Source organism: Elephantulus edwardii, unplaced genomic scaffold (genome assembly GCF_000299155.1).
Source record: "Elephantulus edwardii isolate Elephantulus edwardi_28Jun2011 unplaced genomic scaffold, EleEdw1.0 scaffold00068, whole genome shotgun sequence".
Lineage (NCBI taxonomy): Eukaryota > Metazoa > Chordata > Mammalia > Macroscelidea > Macroscelididae > Elephantulus > Elephantulus edwardii.
This window is the reverse complement of record NW_006399818.1, coordinates 11,773,342-11,798,604: the sequence shown is the minus strand read 5'-3', so window position 1 is coordinate 11,798,604 and position 25,263 is coordinate 11,773,342. Positions and strand designations below refer to the sequence as shown.

Here is a 25,263-nt window from a genome sequence, read left to right as displayed (position 1 = left end):
TTATGCAAGTAAAGATACAATAGAGAAATGAAAAAAAAAATAGATCAAAATACAGCACAAAACCAGAAAAATAGATCAATAGGTAAGCATACCTAAGAGATATGGAAGACAGAGTAAACAGGTCCAATACCTAATACATGAATCACAAAAGAAGAAAATGGAATGGAGAAGAGGTAATATTCCAAGAGATAATAACTAATAATTTTCCAGAATTTAAGAGACAATAACCCTTTAACAATCTAACCCAGAATAAATGCAAAGAAATTCATATCCAGATAGCCATCAGACAAAACCACAGACTATCAAAGACTTGAAGATAGTCAGACAGAATATAGATTACTTACAAAAACCTCATGATTAAAAACGATATTTTCATTTCAGTCACCACGCATCTGTCAGTGTTGTCATAATGTTGTTGGTGGCTTATGTGTTGCTCTGATATTAGGAGCTATTTACTGTGTACTTGTATTTCAAACACCAGCAAGGTCACGCAAGGTGGACAAGTTTGAACAGTTTCTGGTCTAAGGCAGAATAGAAAGAAGGACCTGGTAGTCTACTTTGGAATTAACTGGCCAGTAAAAATGTTATGAATAGCAGTGAGACACAGTTGTGAAAATGGCACCGGACCAGGTGGTGTTTCCTTCTATTATACACAAGTCACTGAATCAGAACCAACCAGATGGTACATAACAACAATCAATTCCAGAGGACACTACAAATAATGATAGAGTACTGGGAGAAAAGGACTGCTAGCTGAATCACTACATGGTCACTGAAACGTCTTTTTAAGAAAAATGACATTTAAAAATATATTTTAAATCTGAGTTTATTATAAGTCAGCATACAAATGACATACTTCAGAAAGAAGATGAGTTGTAATCAAAGGTAACACATACAACTGGCAAAATAATTAATGTCAAGAATATATAAAAATCCATAACGAATCAGCATAAAAATCATAAACATTACAACAAAATAGACACATCCCTGCCCTCCCTGGGGAGGAAAAAAATATTTTATATACAAAAACTCTGGTAGCTTGGCAGTAAGGAGTTGTGCTGCCAATCCAAAGATAGGGAGTTCAAATCCACCAGCTGCTCCATCAGAGAAAGATTGACAATCTATTCCTGTAAGATTTACAGTATCTGAAAACCCATTAGAGGGTCAGGTATGAGTTAGTTCCAAATTAAGGCACATAAACACAACAAAAAATATATAGGAAAACAATCTCTTTTTCTTTATTAAATGGGTTTCTTAATTAATTATTTTTAATGCAACACATATATTTTTATAGCATATTCTTTCCATTTCATTTTCCCCCATTCATTCATTGTTGCATTTTCCTCCATACCTACCCCTCCCTCTGAGTTCGTTTTTATCTTTGAAGGGAAAAAAAAATTCTTTCATTGTTATACAATCCCCCTCCACAATCCACAGTCTACTTTAATATGCATTTCTTTCTCTGTAATCCTGTCATGAAAATAATACCTAATCTTATATTCCTTTTAAATAGTTCTCTCACCTCATCTGTTTCAATGTAGTATACATTATTTATTCACATTAGGCTGAGTAAAATATCTCAGTCACAAAAGGACAAATATTGCATAGTGCCACTGTTGTAAAATGGGAGTGACATCGGGGTTGGGGGGAATCTAAGAAAAGAGGGGATAAATAACGTATACAGCACTCAATCTCTTTAACAATTGCTATTAGTTGCCATAATCAGTCTTCAAATCACAACAGAAAATACAAATGAAAGAGAAAAAACCCAAGAGTTGGCTAGGATATGGAGCACTGCGATTTCTCATACCCTGCTGTTAAGAGAATAAACTGGTTACTACTATTTGAGAAACATGCAACATGCTCCAGGACACTACAATTTCTTACCTAGGATACACCCTATAGAAACTCTTTATGCCATTAAAAGGGTACATAAAAGAATGTATTCTTTCATTTACAGAAGTCAAAATTAGGAAATAACACTTAAGTTCAATTAAAAATCATAGAACATATTCTCATCATCCCCAAATAATATTAATGGAGCATAAAACATTGTTTCCAGATACCCGTTATTCATTAATCATTACTAAATGTCAGTATAATCCATTTGGAATTGGAGAGATTAAATACCCATATCTGACTCTTCAATTTATATACAGCATGAATGACTTTCTTAAACTGATAGGCTTGGGTACTTCCTTCACCAAAGACTCTATCAAGCATTTATGAAAGAAAAGCCTTTTTGAAGATTATTTCAAGTTAATCAGGATTAAAAGTAAATAAAACTTTTATCCTTATCATCTTTGAGTGAAATAATTTTGTTTTAATAGCTTTCTTAATCCAAAAATATAAGAGTATAGAGAGAGCCTGATGTCCTGTGGTTCTTTCTTAATAACAACTTATTTTCAAACAACTCTAATCTACCCAAGAGAAAGCACTCTACCAATGATCTTAAGCAGATTCTGAGAAATTCATATTCAAGAATAAACAATGCCACTAATACCCAAACAATGAAGGTATTTGCAGTCTTACAAAAGGTCAACCTCTACCTGATGAGTCATTTCTAAAATAAGGGAAGTATAAGCCTTTGAAGTACCTTCTATTCAAACTGGAAAATATATAAAGGTGGGAATCATTTGTCAGAAGCAAGGTGACTGAGAAACTTGTCTCCATTCTCTGCATCTTTCTCTGACTCTATGCAAACATCAGACTAAGAATGGCTAAAATGGGTCTTTCATCCTATGTTTTAATACTAACCTTTTCTTTGTTTTCTCGAGGTATTTTGCTTTCAGCGAAGTCCATAAAAAATTTAGAAGATGACATGGTATTTAATACCTTAAGGCTGGGGAAAGCCTTCCAAAAGGAAGACGCTGCAGAAAAATCAGTCCTCACTCCTTCCCTGGAGCAAGATAAGAGCGATGAGAGCAGCTTCCTGAACGAAGAGGAAAACAGGAATCCAAAGGTAAGAGGTATTGTTCCCTGTTCTTTATTACAGTGGAAATGAGCAAAACAAAAATTCTTTAAAAAATGAAAATGGATAATTTCACTTTTATAAACAGAAGTATATGCAGCTTAGAAGTACTTCCTGAACAAATGATGGCATTTCATAGCATAGGTTTTTCTACTTTGGGGGGGGGGAATCTCTATCTAAAAGGCATTTTTCCCCCTATACATGAACTTTTATCTAAAACCTGTGCAAATGTCTCTGAATCGATACAAGAATAATATCATACAACTGTGCTATAGTTTCATGTCCAATGAGACAGCTAACACATACATCAACTTTTCTTTTACAGACTATCGGCTCCAAACACAATTTCTTAAATCATGGTCTGCCATTGAATCTGGCTATCAAACCTTATCTTGCACTGAAAGGATCTGTAGGCTTTCCAGCTGAGAACGGAGTTCAAAATAATGAATCAACACAGGAAAAGAGAGAAATTGGGGATGAAGAAAACTCAGCTAAATTTCCTATAGGAAGGAGAGATTTTGACAGTGAGTAATCTTTTCAGATTCAATTTTTAGATCTTAATTCCACAAAATAAATTTCTGGTTGCACTGAATTGGGATCCAATTTTTTTTTATCCAATTTTTTTAAAATGTCAAATTAAGACTATGTTTCAATTACTGTAATATAAACTCCCAGAAAAAAATAAAGTAAAAAATAATTTATTTACTTTGAAAACTTTTAGCTCTGCTAGGTCCATTCTTTTATTTCTAATACATTTGATGTAATAATGATAGTTCTTAAAACAATTCAAACCCTTTTTTCCCCCTTTTTAGTGTTGAGGTGCATGCTGGGAAGAGTCTACCGACCTTGTTGGCAAGTGTGACACTTCAGAAGACGACAAAATCATTTATTTGCTAGCTAAGGAAAAAGTTCTCTAATATTACTGTGACTTAAAAATCTTATTATGTATTAATTTAAATACCTGTTTTAAAAAGACTATCGTTAATGTAAATGATATGCTTTTCCTGTATATTAAACTTGTGAAAATTCTGCATGACTGTGACTTACTAGTATTTCAGAAGAATGTTTAACTTATCAACCTTAAATATACATATTCCATTTCAAAATAATAAAGTAATGGGGTGATTTACACCTTGATCTTTAAAAATCAATCAGATGCCTTTGGTGAGTGGTTTTACATATATACATACACAAGTCTACATAAAAGACAAATTCATAATCTGAAAAACTGAGTTAACTTTGTCTGGCCAGTAATCAGTCTGTCCTTGGTGGTACCCTTGTTGCCTTTTGTTATTCCAGTGACTTGGCCATCTGATTTATTCTGTGAACCCTTTGTTGTCTTTGCTATTTTGGCATTTTTCTGGTAAAGCAGTTCATTTCCTTTATCACAGGGAATATTTCCAGCACCCAAATCCACCTGTTTCCTTTTTGAGTTCTTATTTCCTGTCTCAGTACTTGATTTTCTTGATATTTTTTTATTTTTACTTTGGTCCAGTTGAGTATTTCCAGAACTTGTTCCAATTGTTGGTCTTCCAGCAGAAGAATTTACACCTTCTGTTATGCAAGCTGAAAAGGGGAGAAGATTATATAATACTTAACATTATGATTATTAATCATAAAAATCTTAACATAAAATTTTAAACTTGTTAATAGTCAAGATGTATGATCCATGATAAAACAAAATGCTACATATCATCTATAATTCCTACCAAAGCATTGGTTTGAATACATGACATATAATCCTGAAACAAAACCTAAAAATGATTTCTTAAATACATTTTATTAAATAAAATTGTCTTGGCCATTAGGCTTAGTCTTTTAAATAAACTCAGGTCTTTAATAACATAAACTTTTACATTTCATAGTACTTTACAAATAAAATCTAGTTTTAAGTTAAAACTAATGAGTAGACTAGAAAGAAAATTCTATTTAATTGTTCGAATAAGGCCAATTACCAGAAGGCTCACTGTCCATGGGAAGAACAAACCAAGGCTCTGATGCTGAGTTAACACTAGTCCATTTGTCCCTGTTTATCATGGTGTCATCTTTGTAAGTACATGCAAACTGGGATCTAATTAGGCTTTGCTTTACCTGGTAACAGAAAGAAAGAAAACACACCATGCGTTCATTATTTTTATCTTTCCCAGCTTAATGTATGAAAATTTCCCTTAAAATTTTGTTATTTATTGACAACTTCTACCCCATTAGGTTTTGTAGCTTGCAAACTCATTTACGATTACACCTAACATTTCAAGTTTTTTGAGTTTTGATTTTTTTAAAATATATCTGTTTTATGTCTATTTTTTCATACTTTTTTGTGGTAGGTTTTTTAAAAAACATGATTTTTGGTTCTTTAGGGACTGTGTCTTGGCTGCTTTGGGAAATGACTTTTATTACACCTGAAAGATTAATACAGTAAATATATATGGTCAAACATTTAAGTTCTTCCTCCTAAATATTATACCAAAACAACTTTTTTTAGAAAAAATTATGGTATACAATTTGAAAATAAGGTGAATAAGAGGGTAATATTAATACCAAGAAATTAGAGGGTAAAATAAGCAAAATCAGAAAATTAGCAAAGATATAAACTGAGATATACAAAATACTAAGTGTATGAGGTGCCATTTGCCACGAATTCAGTCTCAACACAGTTACCTTTCATGACAGAGAAGAACTTCCCCTTCGGGTTTCTTAGGTATAATTTTTATAGATCACCAGGTAGTCTTTTCCAAGGACCCCTACGGGGTTCAAACAATTGACATTTCCCTTAACAGCTGAGTACGTAATCATCTGTGCCACCAGGGTGCCTTTCAAATGGCAATAGAAAGTCTGGTGGCATGTTTTGTAGGGATTTGTGGCTAACACAAAATGGTGACAGGAAGACATTATTTCTTGGTTAAAAATGCAAATGTTTAAGAAAACAAAACCAGAATCAACTATATTACTTTATTTAATAGTAAAAAATTCAAAACATGTTAGGGACCTCTCCAACGTACTGAAGAGCAAAGGTATCACTCTGGAGACTAAGGTGTGCCTGATACAGGCTATGGTCTTTGCAATCACTTGCTATGCATCAGAGAGCTGGACAATGACTAGGGAGGATAGAAGGAGAATTGATGCCTTTGAGCTGTGATGTTGGAAAAGAGTATTGAATATACCATGGCCTTCCTGGAGGTTAAATCACACTGCTCTTTGGAGGCAAAGATTCTGAAGTTTCACCTGACATATTCTGGACAGATTGCAAGGGGGAGCAGTCCTTGGAGAAGGATGCTTGGAAGGATGGAGGGACAACAGCGCAGGAGAGGAAGACCCTCTATGAGGTGGATTGATTCAGTGACTGGGGTAATGAGGGTGGATGTCGGAGATGGTGTGACTGGCACAGGATAGAGCAGGGTTTAGGGCTGTTGTACACAGGGTCACTATGAGTCGCAGGCGACTCAACAGCACATAACAACCACCACCACATCAAATAAACAGAAGCTCATTGCTTTCTCATTGGAACTGACTTGTTGTTGACCCTCCCTTCGGTTTCCAATGCTGTAGATTACACAGGAGGAGGCTGCCCATCTTTCTTCCACAAAGATGATGATGATGATGATGATGATGGATTCTAACTGGCAGAGAGGAGTGGCTTTTTGGTTAGCATTACAACCTATCGCCTATGCCATGAGAGCTCCCCAAATTTCCAGGTAAATAGGAAAACATTAAAAAGCTAATTAATTCCTTTTTTCTGATTTTAGTGAAAGTTTACAGCAAGATTAGTTTTCATTCATTTGTTGATACATAATTTTTTTCTCCCTCCCCCACCCCTAAGTCACTCTGTGATGCAAGTCTTGTTCCAGATTGTTAATTCTCATACACATAATGTCTAATCATCCTTAACAAAGGAAAAAATATCAAGAAAGTAGTTTTGGTAATATAGTCTTCCAATATAAAATCAATGTACTATCAGAGATAGCAGTTGGTGGATTCAAACATGTTCCTTTGTGAATGCAAGCCCTTACCATTTATAGTAAACATTTAGATCTATTCTTCAAGACAAATCACTACATTAACTGACTTAAATATTTGCAGATATAACAGCAGTGATATTCACAGACTATGGTTTAGAAGAAATGAGAATAATCTCCCAGTTGCCTCAAAGACAGGTGATTTGAGGATGACTAAAGTTTTATCTTTTTGGACTAATGGTGTCTGTGGGTCATTTCATTTCCTAGGACACAAAGAACTGTGTCACATTTACTTGAATTAAGCATTAGATATTTGGAACTTATTGTTATCAATCATTTGCGCACAAAAATACTACAATTCAAAAGATTAAAATGAGTATTGGCAAGAATTTTTTTTAAAAAAGTTTGTAAAAGAAACTACAATAATGTAGCTTTCTGTTAGAGGATGGGGATACAACCCAGTGTTACTGCTGAGTCAACGCTGACTCATAGGAAGCCTAGTGGGGCAAGGCTGAACTGCCTCACGGGCTTTCAAGTCTGTAATCCTTACAGGAGGCCATGGAGTAGTTGGTGGGTTCCAAAAATAAAGCTGAGGGTTGGCAGTCAGGCTAACTGCTTAAGCAGTGCACCACTATGGTTCCTTATAATGTAGTATTTCTAAGAATTCCCACATACTCAGTGGAGCTCTGGTGACTTAGTAGTAAGAAATTGTGCTGGCAATGCAAAGATATGTGGTTCAAATCCACCAGCTGCTCTGTGGAAGAAAGATAGGCAATCTTATCCCCCTATGGTTAACTGTCTCTGAAAACCTGCTGGAGGATCATCAAAGGGCTGGTGCCAACTTGATGGTACACAACAACTCAGGATAATAGTTTCTACCAAGAAATGACCTATGATATAACTGAAGGTTTTAAGTGGGCCTTTCCAAACCTTATTAATTCTATGAACACAGAATTAAACTGAGAAAGCCATTAAAATAAATTATTACTAAAATAAACTCTAAATTATATTCACTCACACTATTACTGAATTCTATCTCAAAGGCATGCAGTTCAAACAGACAAGCTGTTCTACAAGAGAAAAATGGGCAATCTCACAAGCTGTTCCACAAGACAAAAATGGGCAATCTCCTCCCATGCGATTTGCTGCCTCTGAAAACCCACTGAAGCGTCAGCTATGGCCAGTTCCAACTCAACTATACGTAACAATATCATCATTACTATATAATATCATTATTCATAGACATACAGTTCTATCTGCAAAATCATTAATTACTGACAACTTTTTTTTGCATAAAATTTCTCATTTTACCAGAGTACCAGAACTGCCATCCAAACAGACGTATGCACATTCATGTTTATAGAGGCATTATTCACAATAACAAAGAAATGGAAACAACCCAAGTGCCCATCAACAAACGAATGGATAGAAAAACTATGCTATATTCACACAATACTATGTAACACTGAAACAGAATGAACTCTTGAAACATTACACAACCTGGGTGACCCTGGAGGACATTACGCTGAGTGAAATGTCTCAGTCTCAAAAGGACAAATACTGCATAACACCACTGTTATGGAGCAGGACTGCCATGGAGGATTGGGAAGAGAATAGGAAAAGAGTGGATAGATAATGAAACAGATGAGGCATAGAACTGTTTAAAAGGAATATATGATTAAGCATTATATGTAAGACAATCAGTCAGGATAAGAGATACATTACAAAGAGGACTGGGGAAGTGGAGGGAGAAAAGTATGCAACAATGAATGAATATTTAAAAAAAAAGAAAGTGAACTGGGGAGGTGGGAGGGAGAGGGAAGAAAACATGCAACAATGAAAGAATGAAAATCCAACTTTTCTATAAACTTTTGTTAAAATCACAATTAAGATAAAAACTTTAAAAAAGTAAACTGGGGAGAAATAAAAGAAAAAGAAGCCGATACGAAGTACCTGGCTAGGATCACTTCCGTAGTATTCAGTACCACCTCTGGATTATATGCAGAAGCTTTTAGCCACTCATCTGCACCCTCACCTAACCCACAATTCTTCATCAGTCTCATTTATAAAACAAAGAAAATTACAATCTTTAGTAAAGAAAACTGTTTTCTCCATCTCTTATTCACATGATTAAAAATTTCTTCAGAAATTCTAATTTTTACCATACAATTCAAGCAGAAAACCATTGTTACTATGTAAATGAAATCACAAAATAAGCCCATGGCCTTCTTTCTGATTACATTTCCTTGGTCGTTTATGTCGTGTGCCATTGCATTGGAATCAATCCACAGCTGACCCTCCAGCAAGCATTCAGAAGCAGTAAATCATACAGGAGACTGCTGTCATTCTCCCACGGACTAGATGGTGGATTTGAACTGTGTGTCGTGGACTGGAGGTACAGTTTCTTACCACTAGGCCACCAGGCCTCCCTTCCTCTCTCTTTTGTTGGAACCAACTCATGGTTGACCGTCCAGTGCATTTTCAGAGGTGGTAAACCACATGGGAATTAACTGTCCATCTTTCTGCCATGGAGCAGCTACTGGAACTGAACTATGTTTCTTATAGTTGACAGTGCAGGCCCTTAGCTCTAGGCCAATGGAGCTCCCTAGGTTCCCTTTTAAGGAATGTCCACAAAGCTATCGTGGCTTACTTGTGCTGTGAACCCAAAACCATGCAGTTCAAATCTACTAGCTGCTCTGTGGCAGAAAGATTGGAAATCTCCTCTCATGTGATTTACTGCCTCTGAAAACCCACTTGAGGATCAGCTATGAGTCAGTTCCTACTCAACGGTACACAAAACCAGTAAGTAATGTCTAGAGTTTCACAAACCCTAGGTCAATTTAAAAAAATTAAAGTTACAAAGCAACGGACTCTTAAAATACTGAGAATATTCTCAGAAAAGTATAAAACTAGTTACTTTATTTATCATGAAAATATTATTTAAAATTAAATAAAACTGAAGAACCATTTGACTCTAGTATGATCTTGGAATTATTTTGTTCAAAATAAATAACTGAGAATGATTATATTACAGATTTTTTCCTTTTTCTGAAAAAATGTTTCTTTTTCTCAGTACTGTATAAAAAATATTTTTATTAAGTTCCAACTATGTGAGCTCTGGTGGCCTAGTGCCAAGAAGCTGCACTGCAATCCTGAAGGCACACAGTTCAAGGCCACCAGCTGCTCCTCAGGACAAAGATGGAAAATCTCTTCCTATGTGATTAGCTGCCTCTGAAAATCTACTGGGGGATCAGCTCTGGGTCGATTCTGACTCTAAAGTACACAACAACAACAACACTGTGACAGGAACATAGTATGCTAGAGGAGATTGATAAAACGGCTTCTATAATCACAAAGGCATTGCACATAAAAAAAAATAAATAAAAAAAAACACCACTACAAAAGCCAAGCAAACTTGCCTTAGCATATAGCTGTAGGTATAACAACTAATGAGATAAAAGAACCAAGCCTGAAAAGATCTCAAAGAGCTAGACCCGTAAGTTCAAAATAATAAGATGAAAATGCATAAGACTAACAAAGCCTTGTATTTATGTTCAACAACATCAACTACAGATGTACAGGATAAGGAGAACCTGGTTTAAAAAACAACATTTGAGAAAGATCTAGAGGTTTTAACTGGTCATGAACTTGACTGGGGCCAACAGTGTGATGTCCAGCTAAAAAAAGCAGGTACAAAAAGACATGATGTTGTAGGAAAAGCATCAGGTTTGCAGTCCAAAGACTTGGCTACTACTATGTGTCCAATTACTTATTAACAAGAATGCCTGGGGCAAACCGCTGAACTTCTCACCTATCCAAACACAAATGGAAATAACATTTACCTCACAGAGTTCTAAGGATTAAAGTGAGGACAAAAAACCCCAAAACCCCCAAAGCAGGATTAGGCTATATACACTCTAAAGTACTATGTAAACATTAATTATTACTGAAGAAACATATATGTATGAAGAAAGGATTTCTATAGCAAGAGTCATTAAATCATATCACCTAGGGCCAGTCCAACTCAAAGATGATTCGAGGAATACAGCTGAAAAAAGAATGAACTTAGAATAACTTCTTCATTCGAGTTATGAAAACAATTCAAATTGCATTAGCTTGTATTTATAACTTAAAAGGGATTGCCTTTTCTTTGTTCATAAAAGTTGAATTTTATTTGTGAAAGATTAGTGGCTACATAAAACTGAGATTACTTCCTGTTTCAAATCTTCCAAATCTCTCTGTGAATTTGATTTGGAATCACAAATAAGCAAAACAATTCCCTCTTGAAAGTGCTTTTGAAGTACAAAACAACAAAGAATAGTGCCCAGATTTATACATGACTGCTAAAAACATTTTATGTTCAAGTCACATAAAAAAACGGATTTAAATTTTCCCTTTGTAGACCGATTTTCCCTCCTTTGGAAAGACGTCTATTCACAGCAAAATTGCAATGAACTTCAAACTTGCCAAGAATTGGAAAAGTTCTTTCACCACAAACTCTTTTTAAATTGAAATTATTAGTAGGTTCTTGGTTTCAGGAAAATAGTACTTCACATAGGAAAGCCTGACTCCAGCTAAATTAAGGCAAATGACTCAAAATACTAAAAAGACACAGACACTAACAGAGTTCAAGTCAAGGCATTGCCATGGAATCGGAATTGACTTAATAGCTGCATCGTTTAAAATCAGGAAAGGTCTACCTCAAGACTGTACGTTTTATCCATGGCTGTTCAATCTGTTTTCTGTACACATCATTTGAGAAGCTGGATCTTAGGAAAAAGAATGTGGTAACAAGATCAAAGGGATACACATCAACAACCTTCATTATCTAGATGACATACCATACTCGCTGAAAGCAAAGAGGTTGGTTGCAGAAGACCAAAAACTATATAGCCTTCCAGATGGACTGAATCTCAATATCAAGAAAACAAAGATCTTCAACACTGGGCCAATAAAGGCCAATAACCAACATCATATAGATGGAGAAGAGACTGAAGTTGTCATCGATTTCACCCTTCTTGGATCCACAATTGACACCATCGGTACCAACAGTCAAGAAATCAAAAGACAAAGTCTGTTGTCAGGGGCCTTTCCAAAGTCCTGTAGAGCAATGATGTCAGCTTAGGAACTAAAGTCCACCTGATTGCAGCCATGGTCTTTTCAATCACCTGTTCTGCATCTGAGAGCTGGAAAATGAATAAGGGTGACAGAAGAAGGATCAAAGAGTTGTGGTATCAGAGAATAGTGCTGATTGTCCCACTGACTGTCAAAAGAACAAACACGTCTTAGGGAAAGTGCAGCCAGAGTGCTCCTTGGAGGCAAGAATGGTGAAACTTCATCTCACATACCTTACGCATATTGTTAGGAGAGACTATTCCTTAGAAAAGGACATAATGGCTGGGAAGGTGGAAGGTCACTGGAAGAAAGGAAGACCCTCAACAAGGTGCACTAACAAAGTGGCTGCAGCAATGAGATCAGGTATATCAGATGGCACAGGATAGGCCAGCACTGAGATCTGTTATTCATACAGTAGCTGTAAGTTGTACTCAACTCGATGGCACCTGTTAACATCATGAATTAAAAGGAGATTGCACATCTTTCTACTGCAGAGATTGGAAATATCAGAAAGGTGTAGCCTTGGAGTTATAGTGCAACTAGTTCCCTTCTAAGTTTAAGTTCCCTTCCCCCTTATACCAGTAAATATATCAACTTTTGAAAAGGAAGTTCTTTTCACCACATCCACTAAATATTTAACTAACACTAAATAATCTAAACTTATCTCATCATTTTGACACTTAAGGAAAAAAAATCAGATTTAATACTTTGAAAAAGCTATATGAACTCGAAAATGTAACTGATATTTCTTCAAAAGCAGTAGCATTCTTTTTTATAGCTTATAACGCCTGTGATTCAGAGCATAAGGAAAGCCTGCCTGTCCCAAATACCACAGACTGCCAAAAAAAACTAGTGTGTCCTCGAAGGAGTGCAACAAGGGTGCTCTTTGGAGGCCAGGATGGTGAAACTTCCTCTTGTATACCTTGGGCATGTTGTCAGATGTTACACTTTCTCTTACCAGCAGGAAAAGTATCAAGTGACAGAATGAACTACTCAAGACTTCCTAGTCAAGAGGTAAGGAGAGAGGAATTCATGGTTGAATGTCCTCAAGAACAGCTGACCTCATACCTTTGATTAGAGAAGTTTTAAAAGCAGAAAAACATGTTGACGGAAGTCTCAAGATTAGCTGATCCCAGTTTGCCAAGCTATCACTATAACAAAATTTAGAGACAGCAAGAAAATGTTTTCTTTGAGATATGCACATACTTGTAGAGCAAAATATTTAACTCTAAAGAGACATGCTGACATTTAGCATAAGGAGATATGCTGACATTCACTCACTAACTCTCAACTTTGGTCATTTTTACTTAGGAATGTTTTCTTTATACTTTGACAATGAGCACCAGTGTTTGGAATTGACTTCATGTCTGGAAAAGTGGAAGGTCATTAAAAGAAAAGACAACCCTCAATGAGACTAACACAACGACGGTAACAATGGGCCTACGTGTGGCGGAAATGGTGAAGACAGTGCAGGAAGAGGCTAGGTTGTGATCTGTTAGTCATATGGTCACCATCAGTTGAAGTCAGTTTCATGGGGCCAAGAAACAAAAATAACCTGGCAACAATAAACTGACAGACAAGTGTTATACTAACTAGAACTGTAGCAACAAAGAAATTAGCAATATGCAGATCGTTCCCCCATTCCAACAAACCAACAGATAAATAAGCAATAATACCGGTATCTAATAACCTTTGCTATGCAGATGACAAAACCTTGCTTGCTGACAGGGAGGAGGACTTGAAGAGTTTGCTGCAGAACATCAAAGATGTTCATCAATATGAATTACATCTCAACATCAAGAAAACAAAAATTTTCACCACTAGATCAACAGGCAACATCATCATAGACAGAGAAGAGATTGAAACTATCAACTACTTCATCTTGCTTGAGTCCACAATCAATTCATTTGGTACCGTCAGTCCAGAGTTCAGGAAACAATATAACATTGGGAAAGCATGCCGTCAAGGACTTCTCCAAATAATTGCAAAGCAATGAGGTGAATTTCAGAAAGTGTGCTCAAAAGGTGTACTTTATTTAGGCCATGGTCTTTTCAATCACTTGGTATTTTGCTGAAAGCTGAACAGTGAATAAGGATGACAGAAGAAGAATTTATGTTTTTGAACTGTAATGTTAGAGAAGGGCACTGAATATCTCCATGGACTGAAAACCAGTAATGTTTCGGAGAATGTGCAACCAGAGTGCTCCTTGGAGGCAAAGATGATGAAACTTCACCTCACATACTTTGGGAATATTGCTTTGAGAGGCTATTTATTGCAGAAGGACATCATTGTTGGGAAGGTGGAGGGATGATGGCAAAGGACAAGAAGACCCTCCACCAGGTAGATTGACACAGTGACTGCTGTAATGGCCTCTAGTGCGTCAGAAGTGTTCGGATGGCTCAGGGTAGAAGAGGGTTCAGATCTATTATTCATAAGGTCACTATGGGTCATATCTGACTTGATGGCACCTACCAAGAATGAACAAGAACAGGAATGGGGAGGAGAAATTCCCTAAAGGTTCTTACCAAAACCAGGCAGATTCAGGAAGAATTTCAGAATTCTTTCACAGGGGAATTTATTTGATTATCAGAGATAAGTTTCTGATAAACTACTCACACTCAAACATTAACCTCAAACTCACTGCAACTGAAAAGTAATGAACTCATAGCTGACCCTCCAGTGGGTTTTCAGAAACTGTGTATTGCACAGGAGATGACTGTCCATCTTTTCCCCACAGAGAAGCTGTTAGATTAAAACTGCCTGAGAGACACCACAAGAAATAGGAGCACAAGTCCCTAGGGACTATGCTCACAGTAGGAATTAAAATTTTATGGCTTAATATGAGCATCATGTAAATAAATAATTTCCAGTCTGGTCTCTTGAGGACTCTACATATAGTTGGGGAAAAGTAATATCTAAGAAGAGTGACTTTGCCCCACAGAATAGCGTGGCATGGTTATTTCAAAAGTAAACATCATCTACAACACAAATATTCTCATGTTGCCATGCTTTTCTAATTTTAAAACACTCTTCTCAAAATCATATTTAAAGTATAAATTAAAAATCCTCAAAATACTTGAAGTATAAATTAGAATTAATGCATCAGAGAGTTGGACAGTGAATAGGGATGATAGAGAATTGATGCCTTTGAGCTGTGGTGCTGGAGAAGAATGTTGAATATACCATGGACTGCAAGGAGAACAAACACATTTGTCCTGGAGAAGGTGAAGCCGGAATGCTCCTTGGAGTCAAGGATTCTGAAACTTTGTCTGACATACTTTGGGCATGTTGCAAGGAGGGACTGGTCCTTGGAGAGGGACATCATGTTTGGGAGAGTGGGGGGATGGCGCAGGAGAGGAAGACCCTCGATCAGATGGATCGATTCTGTGACTGGAGTGGTGGGAATGAGTGCATTTGAGATGGCTAGGTTGGTACAGGATAGAACGGTGTTTAGAGCTCTTGTACTTAGGGTCACTATGAGTCGCAAGCGACAGGATGGCACATAACAACAACAACAACGTCTCAAAATCATATTTGAAGTATAAATTACAAATTCTCTAAATATTTGAAGTATAAATTAGAATTAATATTTGAAGCATAACTTACAAATTCTGTATGTAACTAAAGAAAAGAATTGTGTATCAAAAAGTAAAAGTCACAAGGTAGCAAGATGCTAGCCTACTCTCACCTAGTTAATTTGGTAGCAAATATGACTATTTTTTTTCCTATCTAGCAAGCACTTTATTTGGCTATTTTGGGGGTTCAGTTGGATAAACAAAGCTATATTTCACATTTGTTATTAAAAAGAATAGTATGCTGGAGAACCTATGCATAAATCCCATTCTCTATTACTGTTTTGTTTCAAAGCTCTGTAGACTAAGACAGCTCCACTGTTAAGTAAGGAAACCAAGGTTATCATGACCGCACTGGTATTTAACCTTGATGCACACACTGGCATCAGCAGCCACAGTACAGGAACACCTCATTTCACTGTGTTTCATATTCTTGTGCAATGTAGATAGAAAGACTTTCACAAATTGAAGGTTTGCGACAATCTTTTATCAAGAAATTCCAAACATCATGTGCTTACATAGCATCTCAAAGTAACCTTGGTAATACTCACAATATTTCAAACTTTTTTTATAATGCTACTGCACACTTTAACAGACTAAAAAATGATGTAGATATAACTTATATGCACTGGGAAATAAAAAATCTTGTGACTCACTCTATTGAGATATTAAGTTTATTGTGGTGGTCTGGAAAAACTTAGTTAAAACAGAATGAAAATACAAATAGCTCTAGTTGATAAAAAATGATAAATATCTTCCACCTCCTCTAACTACAATATTAATCATATTCTACCAATGTGTCCTCAGTCTGGAAGAAATTTTAAATTACATTCTCTCTCAGCATTCCATTTAAAATATTAGAAATGCAAATGAAAGAGTCATGTCAGCCTTCTTTTCTCCATTTATTCCACAGATAGTATTGAGCATTTACCATAGCTGGTGCAAACGACTCTCTTTTCTGGTCCAGTGAATTGAATAAATCAGATATATTGATCAAGATTAAATAAAAGGAAAGTGCCTGTATATTTTCAGAACTCATTTTGCAATTAATTCATATTATTGAGTATACAACATATCTTCATAATATCCAATTCAAACTGCATATGTTTCTTCTAAAAGGAAACAATTTTAGTGTTTTCATGATAGTAAATCAAATTATACCTTAGTTTTTTTCTCTTGCAATGACTCCTGGATACGTTCTCTTAGGGATTTCGCAGATGAATTATTCACTTGGCTGGGAGACCTAGAAGGGGGAAGGGGGAAATAAAGAAAAGTAAAACCTTAGGGGGGGGGGGGGAAAGCAGCTTTTATACTAGTTTCCCATCTACCCTGAGGTCAATTATAGGATAAATGACAACTGAACTTAGTTGCTTACACTGTTGTTATTCCTGTTTCTGAGTTCATTCTGGCTCAGTGACCCTAATAGGGCTCCAAAATGAAAAAGAAGAACTGTTCCATACGACCTTCTAGGCTGAAATATTTTTCAGGGGCAGGTCACCATAAATCTTCTTCCACAAAGAAGCTGGTGGGTTCAAACTGCCATTATGCCCCCAAGACTTCGAGGTGCCCTGAGAATTTTAAATTGTAAAAATGCTATTCGTTTAGTCATAAAATATTAGAAAATCTACTACGCATAATTTTGCATAGGGTTTTCGAAGGCCTACTATTTCAGTTAGAAGTGCATGGTCAATCCTTTGTTCTAGTTTTAATTTGAATGCTCAGGTTTAGAACATTACCTGACAGACAAGTATTTTACAAAAAAGAGCAAATGAAAGATATTTCCAAGTTGTAGAAATAACCAACAGATTTAGTGTTGTACTCGCCCCTGACATATATAACTTGACCCACACCTTTCTCTGTTCCACCAGCATTCCCTTCTACTCTCGCCTATTCCATTTAACACCTATCTCCCCCTATTCAGAACTTGATGTGATGGCTTATAGCTCAAGCTTTCTTGGGCGTCTGTGATTCCGAATGCCTGCTGCTGCTGCCACTTTCTTCTGCTGCGGGCAGTATCTCTTGAGTTTAGAAGTCTGTAAGTCCAAATCCTTATTTTGTTGATATTGAGATGCAATCCATACTGAAGGTTGCATTCCTTGATCTTCTGCAACAAGTGCTTTAAATCCTCCTCACTTTCAGCAAATGATGTGTTATCTGCATAACGTGGATTATTGATGAGTCTCCCTCCAAACCTGCCACATTCCTCTTCATGGAATCCAGCTTCTCGGATAATTTGCTCAGCATGTAGATTTAACAGGTATGAAGATAGAAAACATCCCTGACACGCTTCCTTCCCAATTCTAAATCATGCAGTGCTTCCCTGCTCCATTTGCACAATAGCCTCCTGATCCAGGTATAGGTTCCTCATGAGCACAAACAAGTGCTCTGGCATTTCCATTCTTCTCAATGTCAACCCCAACCTGTCATAATCCACATGGTCAAACACCTTTGCATAGTCAATAAAGCACAAATAAGCATTCTTCTGGTATTCCTGACTTTCAACCAGGATCCACCTGACATCAAATATTATGTCTGTGGTGTCACAGCCTCTTCTGGCAATTCTGTATCTATGTACTGTTCCAATCATTTTTTAATGATCTTCAGCAGCATTTTGCTTCCATGTGATAGCAATGATATTGTTCCATAATATACACATTCAGTTGGATCACTCTTCTCGGAAATAGGAATAAATATGGACCTCTTCCAGTCCATTGGCCAAAAAGCCATCCTCCAAATTTCCTGGCATAGACTACTGAGTGCATCCAAGCCTGTATCTGTTAATTGAAACAAGTCATTTGGTATCCCATCGACTCCTGGGGCCTTATTTTTAGCCAATGCCTTCAATGCAGCTTCCACTTCCTCTTTCATTACCATTGGTGCATATTCATATGCTATTTCCTGGAACTTTTCAGTATATTAAGAAAACAAAGATTCTTAGCACTGGACCAATAGGCAGTTCATGATGGATGGAGAGGGAATTCAAACTGTCAACAGCTTCATCTTGCTTCGATCCACAATTCATACACATGGTACGAGCAGGTAGGAAATAAAGAGACGCATTGCACTGGGAAAATCTGCAGTTAGGGACTTGTCCAAATTATTGAGGAATAATGATCAGTCTGTTTGAGGACCAAGGTGTGTCTGATTCAGGCCATAGTCTTTCTGATTACTAGCTATGCATTCGAGACCTGAACAATGAATAAGGATGACAGAAAAAGAATTGATGCTTTTGAGCTGTGGTGTTGGAGAAGAGCACTGAACATCCCATGGATGGCCAAGAAAACAGATATGTCTTAGAGAGGGTGCAGCTGGAGTGTTCTTTGTAAGAATGATGTGACTTCGTCTCACATACTTTGGACATATTGGTAAGAGGTGCTATTCCTTAGAGAGGGACATGATGTTGGAAAAGGTGAAGGGTTGGCGAAAGAGAGGAAGATTGACATGGTGAGGCTAGTTAAGGGCTCTTAGCTGTTAGAAAGTGTGAGGATGGCACTGGACAGGACTAGGTTCAGATATTTTGTTCACAGGGTCGTTATGAGTCGTACTTGACTCAATGGCACCTAACAACAACAACAAAGTCCAAATACCAGGTAGTAGTATCAGGGAAGGCTTCCTATCTCAGATGGTTCTGGGGAAAATGCTTTGTCTTGAACTTCAGCTCCAGGATTGACTTCTTGCTGCTTAGGGCATCTTTTCTTCCATTTGTAGAATACTAGGGTCAAAATGGAATAGTTTCCCAGGGGAGGGTGAAGTATACTGTAGATGTGGTATATAATGTTGTGTTCTTGACCTGAGGGATTTTGGCCCTCGGCCCCCAAAATTCTGAAGTTGTTATCCTGGACTCACAGGCTTCTGGAAACCTAGTCAATATCAATGTGAACAAAATCACTCATATCACATGCAAGCAAGATTCTGTGAAGATTATCTAAAGACTAGAACAGCATATCAACAGAAAACTGCCTGAAGTGCAGGCTGAGTTTAGAAGAGGTCGTGGTACTAGGGATATTATAGCTAATGTTAGATGGCTCTTGGCAGAAAGCAGGGAGTACCAGAGGAATGTCTACCTATGTTTCATTTACTATGCAAAGACGTTTGACTGTGTGGATCACAACCAACTGTGGCTGACTCTGAGAAGAATGGGAATCCCAAAGCACTTGATTGTGAAGCCTATACTTGTAATAGGAGGCAGTCGTTGGAACAGAGCAAGGAAACACTGAATGATTCAAAGTCAGGAAAGGTGTACGCCAGGGATGCATCCTTTCTCCATACTTTTTCAGCCAAACTCTATCTAACATTAGCTAGAATAGTCCTCGTGCCCTGGTCTCTTCTAAATCCAGACTGCACATCTATCAGTTCTCTGTTGATGGGCTGTTCCAGTTGCTTTTTTAAAATATAATTTTGAGTAGAATCTTGTCTGCATGTGATATTTTTTTTACCTCAAATGTATCCTTCCTGAATTTAATTTTTTTAAATTAAATTTAATTAGTTTTAATGAACATTTACAGAGATTTTTGGGTTTTCATTCATTCATTGTTGCACTGTTTTCTCCACCCTCATCCCCAGTTCGTTCTTCTGCCCCCCCCATGTCTGTTTTAATTGTCCAATTGCCACAGTGCTTGTCAAAGCCAGTTCTGATTAATCTCCTTTGTCAGTGTGTCCCTTGCCATTCCCTATCACTCCTCCCTGAGAGACTTCACCCTGATTTATAAGGAAAAGGGGATGGTGTATTCTCTTAGCTACTTCCTGCTGAAAAGGGACGTTGTGGGTTTCAGGGTGAAGGTCTTCTCTCACTCCTCTAAAGGGCCCCTTTGGCAGTAGGAAACACTATTATGGAGATTGATTTTGGAATTTAGATTCACTGTTATCAATTGTGCTATTGATATTGTTCGAAATTTCTGCACTCTGTTGGACCACCTTTTTTTGGAATGGGAACAAATATGGATCTCTTCCAGTCAGCTGGCCAGGTGGTAGTCTTCCAGATTTCTTGGCACAATGTGGTGAGCCCATCCAGGTCAGCATCTGTTTGTTGAAATATGTCAACTGGTATGCCATCAATTCCTGGGGCCTTGTTTTTTTTGCAATTCCTTCAGAACAGCTTGAACTTCCTCCTTCATAACCACAGGCTCTTGATCATATGTTGTTTCATGAAATTCTTCTGTGTTAGCCAATTATTTTTGGTACAATGACTGTATATTCCTTCCATCTTCTTTTAATACCTCCTGGATCATATAATATTTGGCCCTCAGTACTCTTAAGTATTGCAATTAGAGACTTGAAATTGTTCTTCACTTCCTCCAGCTTAAAAAAGCCAAGCGAGTTCAGCCCTTTGATTTTCTGGCTTCAGCTCTTTGCACGTATGGTAACACTTTGCTTTATCTTTCTGCACTGTCCTTTGAAATCTTCTGCTCGCCTCCTTAATTCCTTTTCTTCTTCTTTTAAATATGGAACACTTCATGAATTTGTGTGTAACCCTTGTGCCCGGGCCATGCTAATCTTCTCTGTATCATCCAATTGTAGTATATGCACTGCCAAAGCGAGCACTAAACTTCTTGATTTCTTCCCCTTGCTTTGGCTTCTTGACACTCTAGTGCAAAATACAGTCTCTTTTGACAATCATCCTGGACTTTTCTTCCTCCTCTATCTCTGTAAGGGCCTTTTGCAATCTTCATGGATGATATTCTTGGTATCTTCCCACAGCTCATTTGGTCTTCGCTCATTAGTTTTCAAGGTCTCAAACCTGTTCCTGGATGGTTTTGAAATTCATGGGGGATAGACTCAAGGTCAAGTTTTGGGTTTTTATTAATTAGATTTAATCATTGTTGGCTTTACTTTGAACTTGTATAGCAGTACACAATCATCACCTGGCTTAGTTTTCACAGCTGATAGTGAGCTTCTCCAGCAATTCCTTTCACAGATGTCATCAATTTCATTCCTATACACACCATCAGGTGAAATTCATGTGTACAGTCTGCATTTATGTTTCTTATAAAAGGTATTCAAAATTAATAAATCAATTATGCAGATTCTATCATTCCATGTCCAGCCTCATTTCTGTCACCAAGTCCATGTTTTCCGATTATTGATCCTTCTCCCGTTTCCAATTTTTTGTTTCCAGTCACCTATTATATTAATGCATCATGATTCCATGCTTGATTTCTGATTGCAAAAGTTGGCAGAAATCTTCTATTTCCTCCTCTTTGGTTGTGGTTGTTGATGCATGTATTTGAATGACAGTGGTATTCACTGGACTTCCTTGTATATGTATGGATATTATCCCATCACTTACCACATTGTATTTTAAAATGGATCTAGAAATAACTGTTTTAACTTTGAAAGCACCATATTTTTCTCACTTTTTCATCTCTAGCATAGTAGATCATATGATCATCTGAGTCAAAATGTGCTATGCCTATCCATCCCATTTTGCCAGTATCTAATATGTCAATATTTATGTATTCCATTTCTTTCTTAAAGATGTCCAGGTTTCCTACATTCATGCTTCTCACATTCCACGTTCCAGTCACTAGTGTCTGCTTATAACTGTTCCTCCTCCTTTGTCTTTCCATATTTAAGGGCTCAGCCTCAGTTGTCATATCTGGTAGTCTATTCCAAGTGACTAGAGCACGATTGTACATGGGGTTTTTGAAGGCCTGTTATTTCGAAAGTGGAAGGTCAATCCTTCTTCTCAGTCTGTCTTAAGTGGAAAGCCCAGCTTTAGTATCTAACAGACAAGCATTTTACAGAAAGGAGCAGATGAAGTATTATAGAAGTAACCAACTGAGTCATGTTGTTGACCAAAAAGATGGTGTCTCTTTGGAAGTTCGACTGCCAGAAGCTCTGCAGTCAAATAATGGGTAATACCTTCTAGAGGTGCGGTTTAAGCCTGGGAAGTATACAGGGAAGTAACTTCAGGAGCTCTGGGGGAGTAGTTCACAGAGAGTTGCCAAGCCTCTCTGATGGGTTTGAATCCACTTGCTACTGTATGGGATAAAGATAAGCAATGAGAGAGTTCAGAATTATTATTGCTCTACTTGCCATTAAAACTGCCAAGGATCAGGTCTTAGACATCACAGAAGCACACATTTAAGTGGAGGAAGACACATTTAGGTCTCCTGGGCAAGTTACTAAAGTGATGGCAAATTAAATGGGGTTCCTGTAAGGGTTGAGATAAAATATGTGGAAACATTTAGCAATGTTCTTGAGACATATAAAAGTTAATTACTAAGAATAAAAGCAAGAACAATGATAAAAATCCTGACACACTCTCACATATATAATATTTTCATATTCAAATGTTCAATCTCTTTAATATTTTTGTATCCTTCTACTACGGTTTCCAAATTCCTACCACAAGCACATAATCAAAGAAGATGTTTCTAAATTTTTTTTAAATGTCTTTGCAGACGCAAGTGAACAAGTACAAACAACGTAATTTAGACAGTACTTACCTAAAAAGTGTAAGAAGAGAAGTTCCATTATAATTAATTATATTTTCATCATCATACAGAAGTTCTGCTTTGTTTTTGGTAGGCACATCAGCAGCATCTTCGTCCAAAAGCACGAGCAAAGCTTTCACAGTCTCCCGGCCACAGTACGCAGTCCCATGGTTTATGGCGTGAGATTTTGGCTAGAATAAAGAATGATTTTAAGTACACAATGGTTTTACATATAATAATCACTTTAACTGGATGTTTCTGTTAGTTGCATTTGTCCATGTGATGCGCCACTGTTCTCATTTTTCCTCTCATTTTGCTGAAGTAATAAAACACAAGGCCTGTGGAGAGCCTATGATGCATGTGGATATCACTCTTGTCAGCCCTGGTGACTTACTACATGTTATGCTGCTAACACGAAGTCCTCCAGGGCACCTCAGGAGTAAGGTGGGCAGATTCCTTCCATAAAGACTCATAGCCTTGAAAATGAATAACCGTTGATGAAGAGTTATTACGAGGAGAACTCAATTTGAGTGTGGTGGGTTTGGTTGGGTTTATAAACAACCTTACCTACCTCCAGACGCACAAAAAAATAGACAAAAAAACAGTATCATCAAAAGAAGGTCTTGGCTCCTGGTTAAAATGCCAGATTCTGGGCTTTGAGTCACAAAATTTTAGCTACTTTCTAGCTATAGATGTTGTTGTTGTTATTAAGTGCCATCAAGTCGCAGGGACTCATAGCGACCCTATGAAGGAGAGTCCTCAACGCTTGGGTGTCTTACATCCTCTCTCCAGGTTCATAGGGTTTCTGGAGGCAAGCTATTATGGAAGTGGATGCCGCTCCTCCTTCCAAGTTTGTCTGAATCGGAGAGCTCCACCCCACTCTCTGTCCGGATTGGGTAACCAACCATTGACGCATTTGACACATCAGTGTGACAGTGTGTCATGATTTTACCACTTTGGGTGTTTTTTTTTTCTCATTTCTACAAAACAGAAATGAGGGTCTAGAGATCCAATCTCACAGTAATTATAAACATTTAATCAAATATAAAAATTAATAGAGACTAGTTAATTGAGTTTCATTCACTCAACCATGATTGATAACTATTTACTTAATGCACGATGTGAACTCTAGCGACCTACTGGGTGGGGAGTTACAGTGCCAAGTGAGAGCTGAGGTATTCAAATTACCAGCTACTCCTCAGGAGAAAGATGGGCGATTCTCTCCATGCAATGTACAGCCTCTGAAAACCTGTGGGAGGGTCAGCTCTTCATGGATGGCAATGAGAGTGAGCGACATCTAAACCTAAGGACCTGTTAGCAGGCAAGGGCTTAACCATTTGACCAAAATTCAGATTGTAGCAAATTCTGTCTGTTACAGAATGAACATCTTTTCCTTTATGCTGCTACAGAATGAACAGCTTTAATTTTATTAAGCATACAGAAAAAGATGTTCATTCTGTAGGAAAACAGAAAAAGTTCTGACGGCAACACGTAAAACAAATTCTAGAAGAGTATTCTAGAATCTGGAGACAAGGGCACAAATTAAGAGACTATAATAATCCATGTCTGGTGGCCTAAAGGTATGAAGCTGCACTGTAATCCCAAAGGCAGGCAATTCGAAGCCACCAGCTGCTCTGCAAAAGAAGAATGGGCAATCTCCTCCCATGCGGTTTGCTGCTTCTGAAAACTTGCTGGAGGGTCAGCTATGTGCCAGTTCCAACTTGATGGCACACAACAACAATAATCATCTATGATAGAAATAAAGATGATCTGAATTCTGATAATGAAAATCAGAAAAAAAAACCAGATAAGAATAACAGAATTGGAAATGTTGTGACTATGTAGAGAAAGAAGGAAAAGTTAAATGGTTGCTGTTGTTGTTATGTGCCGTCGAGTCGTTTGCGACTCATAGCGACCCTATGCACAACAGCCCTAAACGATGCTCTATCCTGCACCAACCGCACTGCCTCTGACACACCCATCTCGATTACCCCAGTCACCAAATTAATCCATCTCATAGAGGGTCTTCCCTTTCTGCGCTGTCCCTCCACCCTCCCAAGCATGATGTCCCTCTCCAAGGACCAGCCCCTCCTGGCAACATGACCAAAGTATGTCAGACGAAGCCCCAGAATCCTTGCCTCCAAGGAGTAGCATGGTTTAATCCTCTCCAAGATGAATTTGTTCGTTTTCCTGGCAGTCCATGGTACATTCAGTAC

General features: G+C 37.4%; 2 protein-coding genes across 2 annotated transcripts in view; one reads left to right on the top strand and one right to left on the bottom strand.

The window, feature by feature from the left end:
* The first annotated feature begins 2,644 nt into the window (after nt 1–2,644).
* Nucleotides 2,645–3,833, top strand: PMCH (pro-melanin-concentrating hormone). The gene is made up of 3 exons (XM_006888543.1): nt 2,645–2,962; nt 3,297–3,495; nt 3,784–3,833. Exons 1-3 carry the CDS (start codon nt 2,717–2,719, stop codon nt 3,831–3,833), a joined length of 495 nt encoding a protein of 164 aa, XP_006888605.1. The 5' UTR covers nt 2,645–2,716.
* Nucleotides 3,834–4,184: 351 nt separating this feature from the next.
* PARPBP (PARP1 binding protein) overlaps nt 4,185–25,263 on the bottom strand; it is a 118,225-nt gene continuing 97,146 nt past the window's right edge. Inside the window, exons 7-10 of the mRNA XM_006888542.1 lie at nt 23,060–23,238; nt 16,773–16,854; nt 4,927–5,062; nt 4,185–4,525 (exon numbers count right to left, since the gene is read on the bottom strand). Coding sequence (XP_006888604.1) covers nt 4,185–4,525; nt 4,927–5,062; nt 16,773–16,854; nt 23,060–23,238 — 738 coding nt within the window. The remainder of the gene's footprint in view (nt 4,526–4,926; nt 5,063–16,772; nt 16,855–23,059; nt 23,239–25,263) is intronic.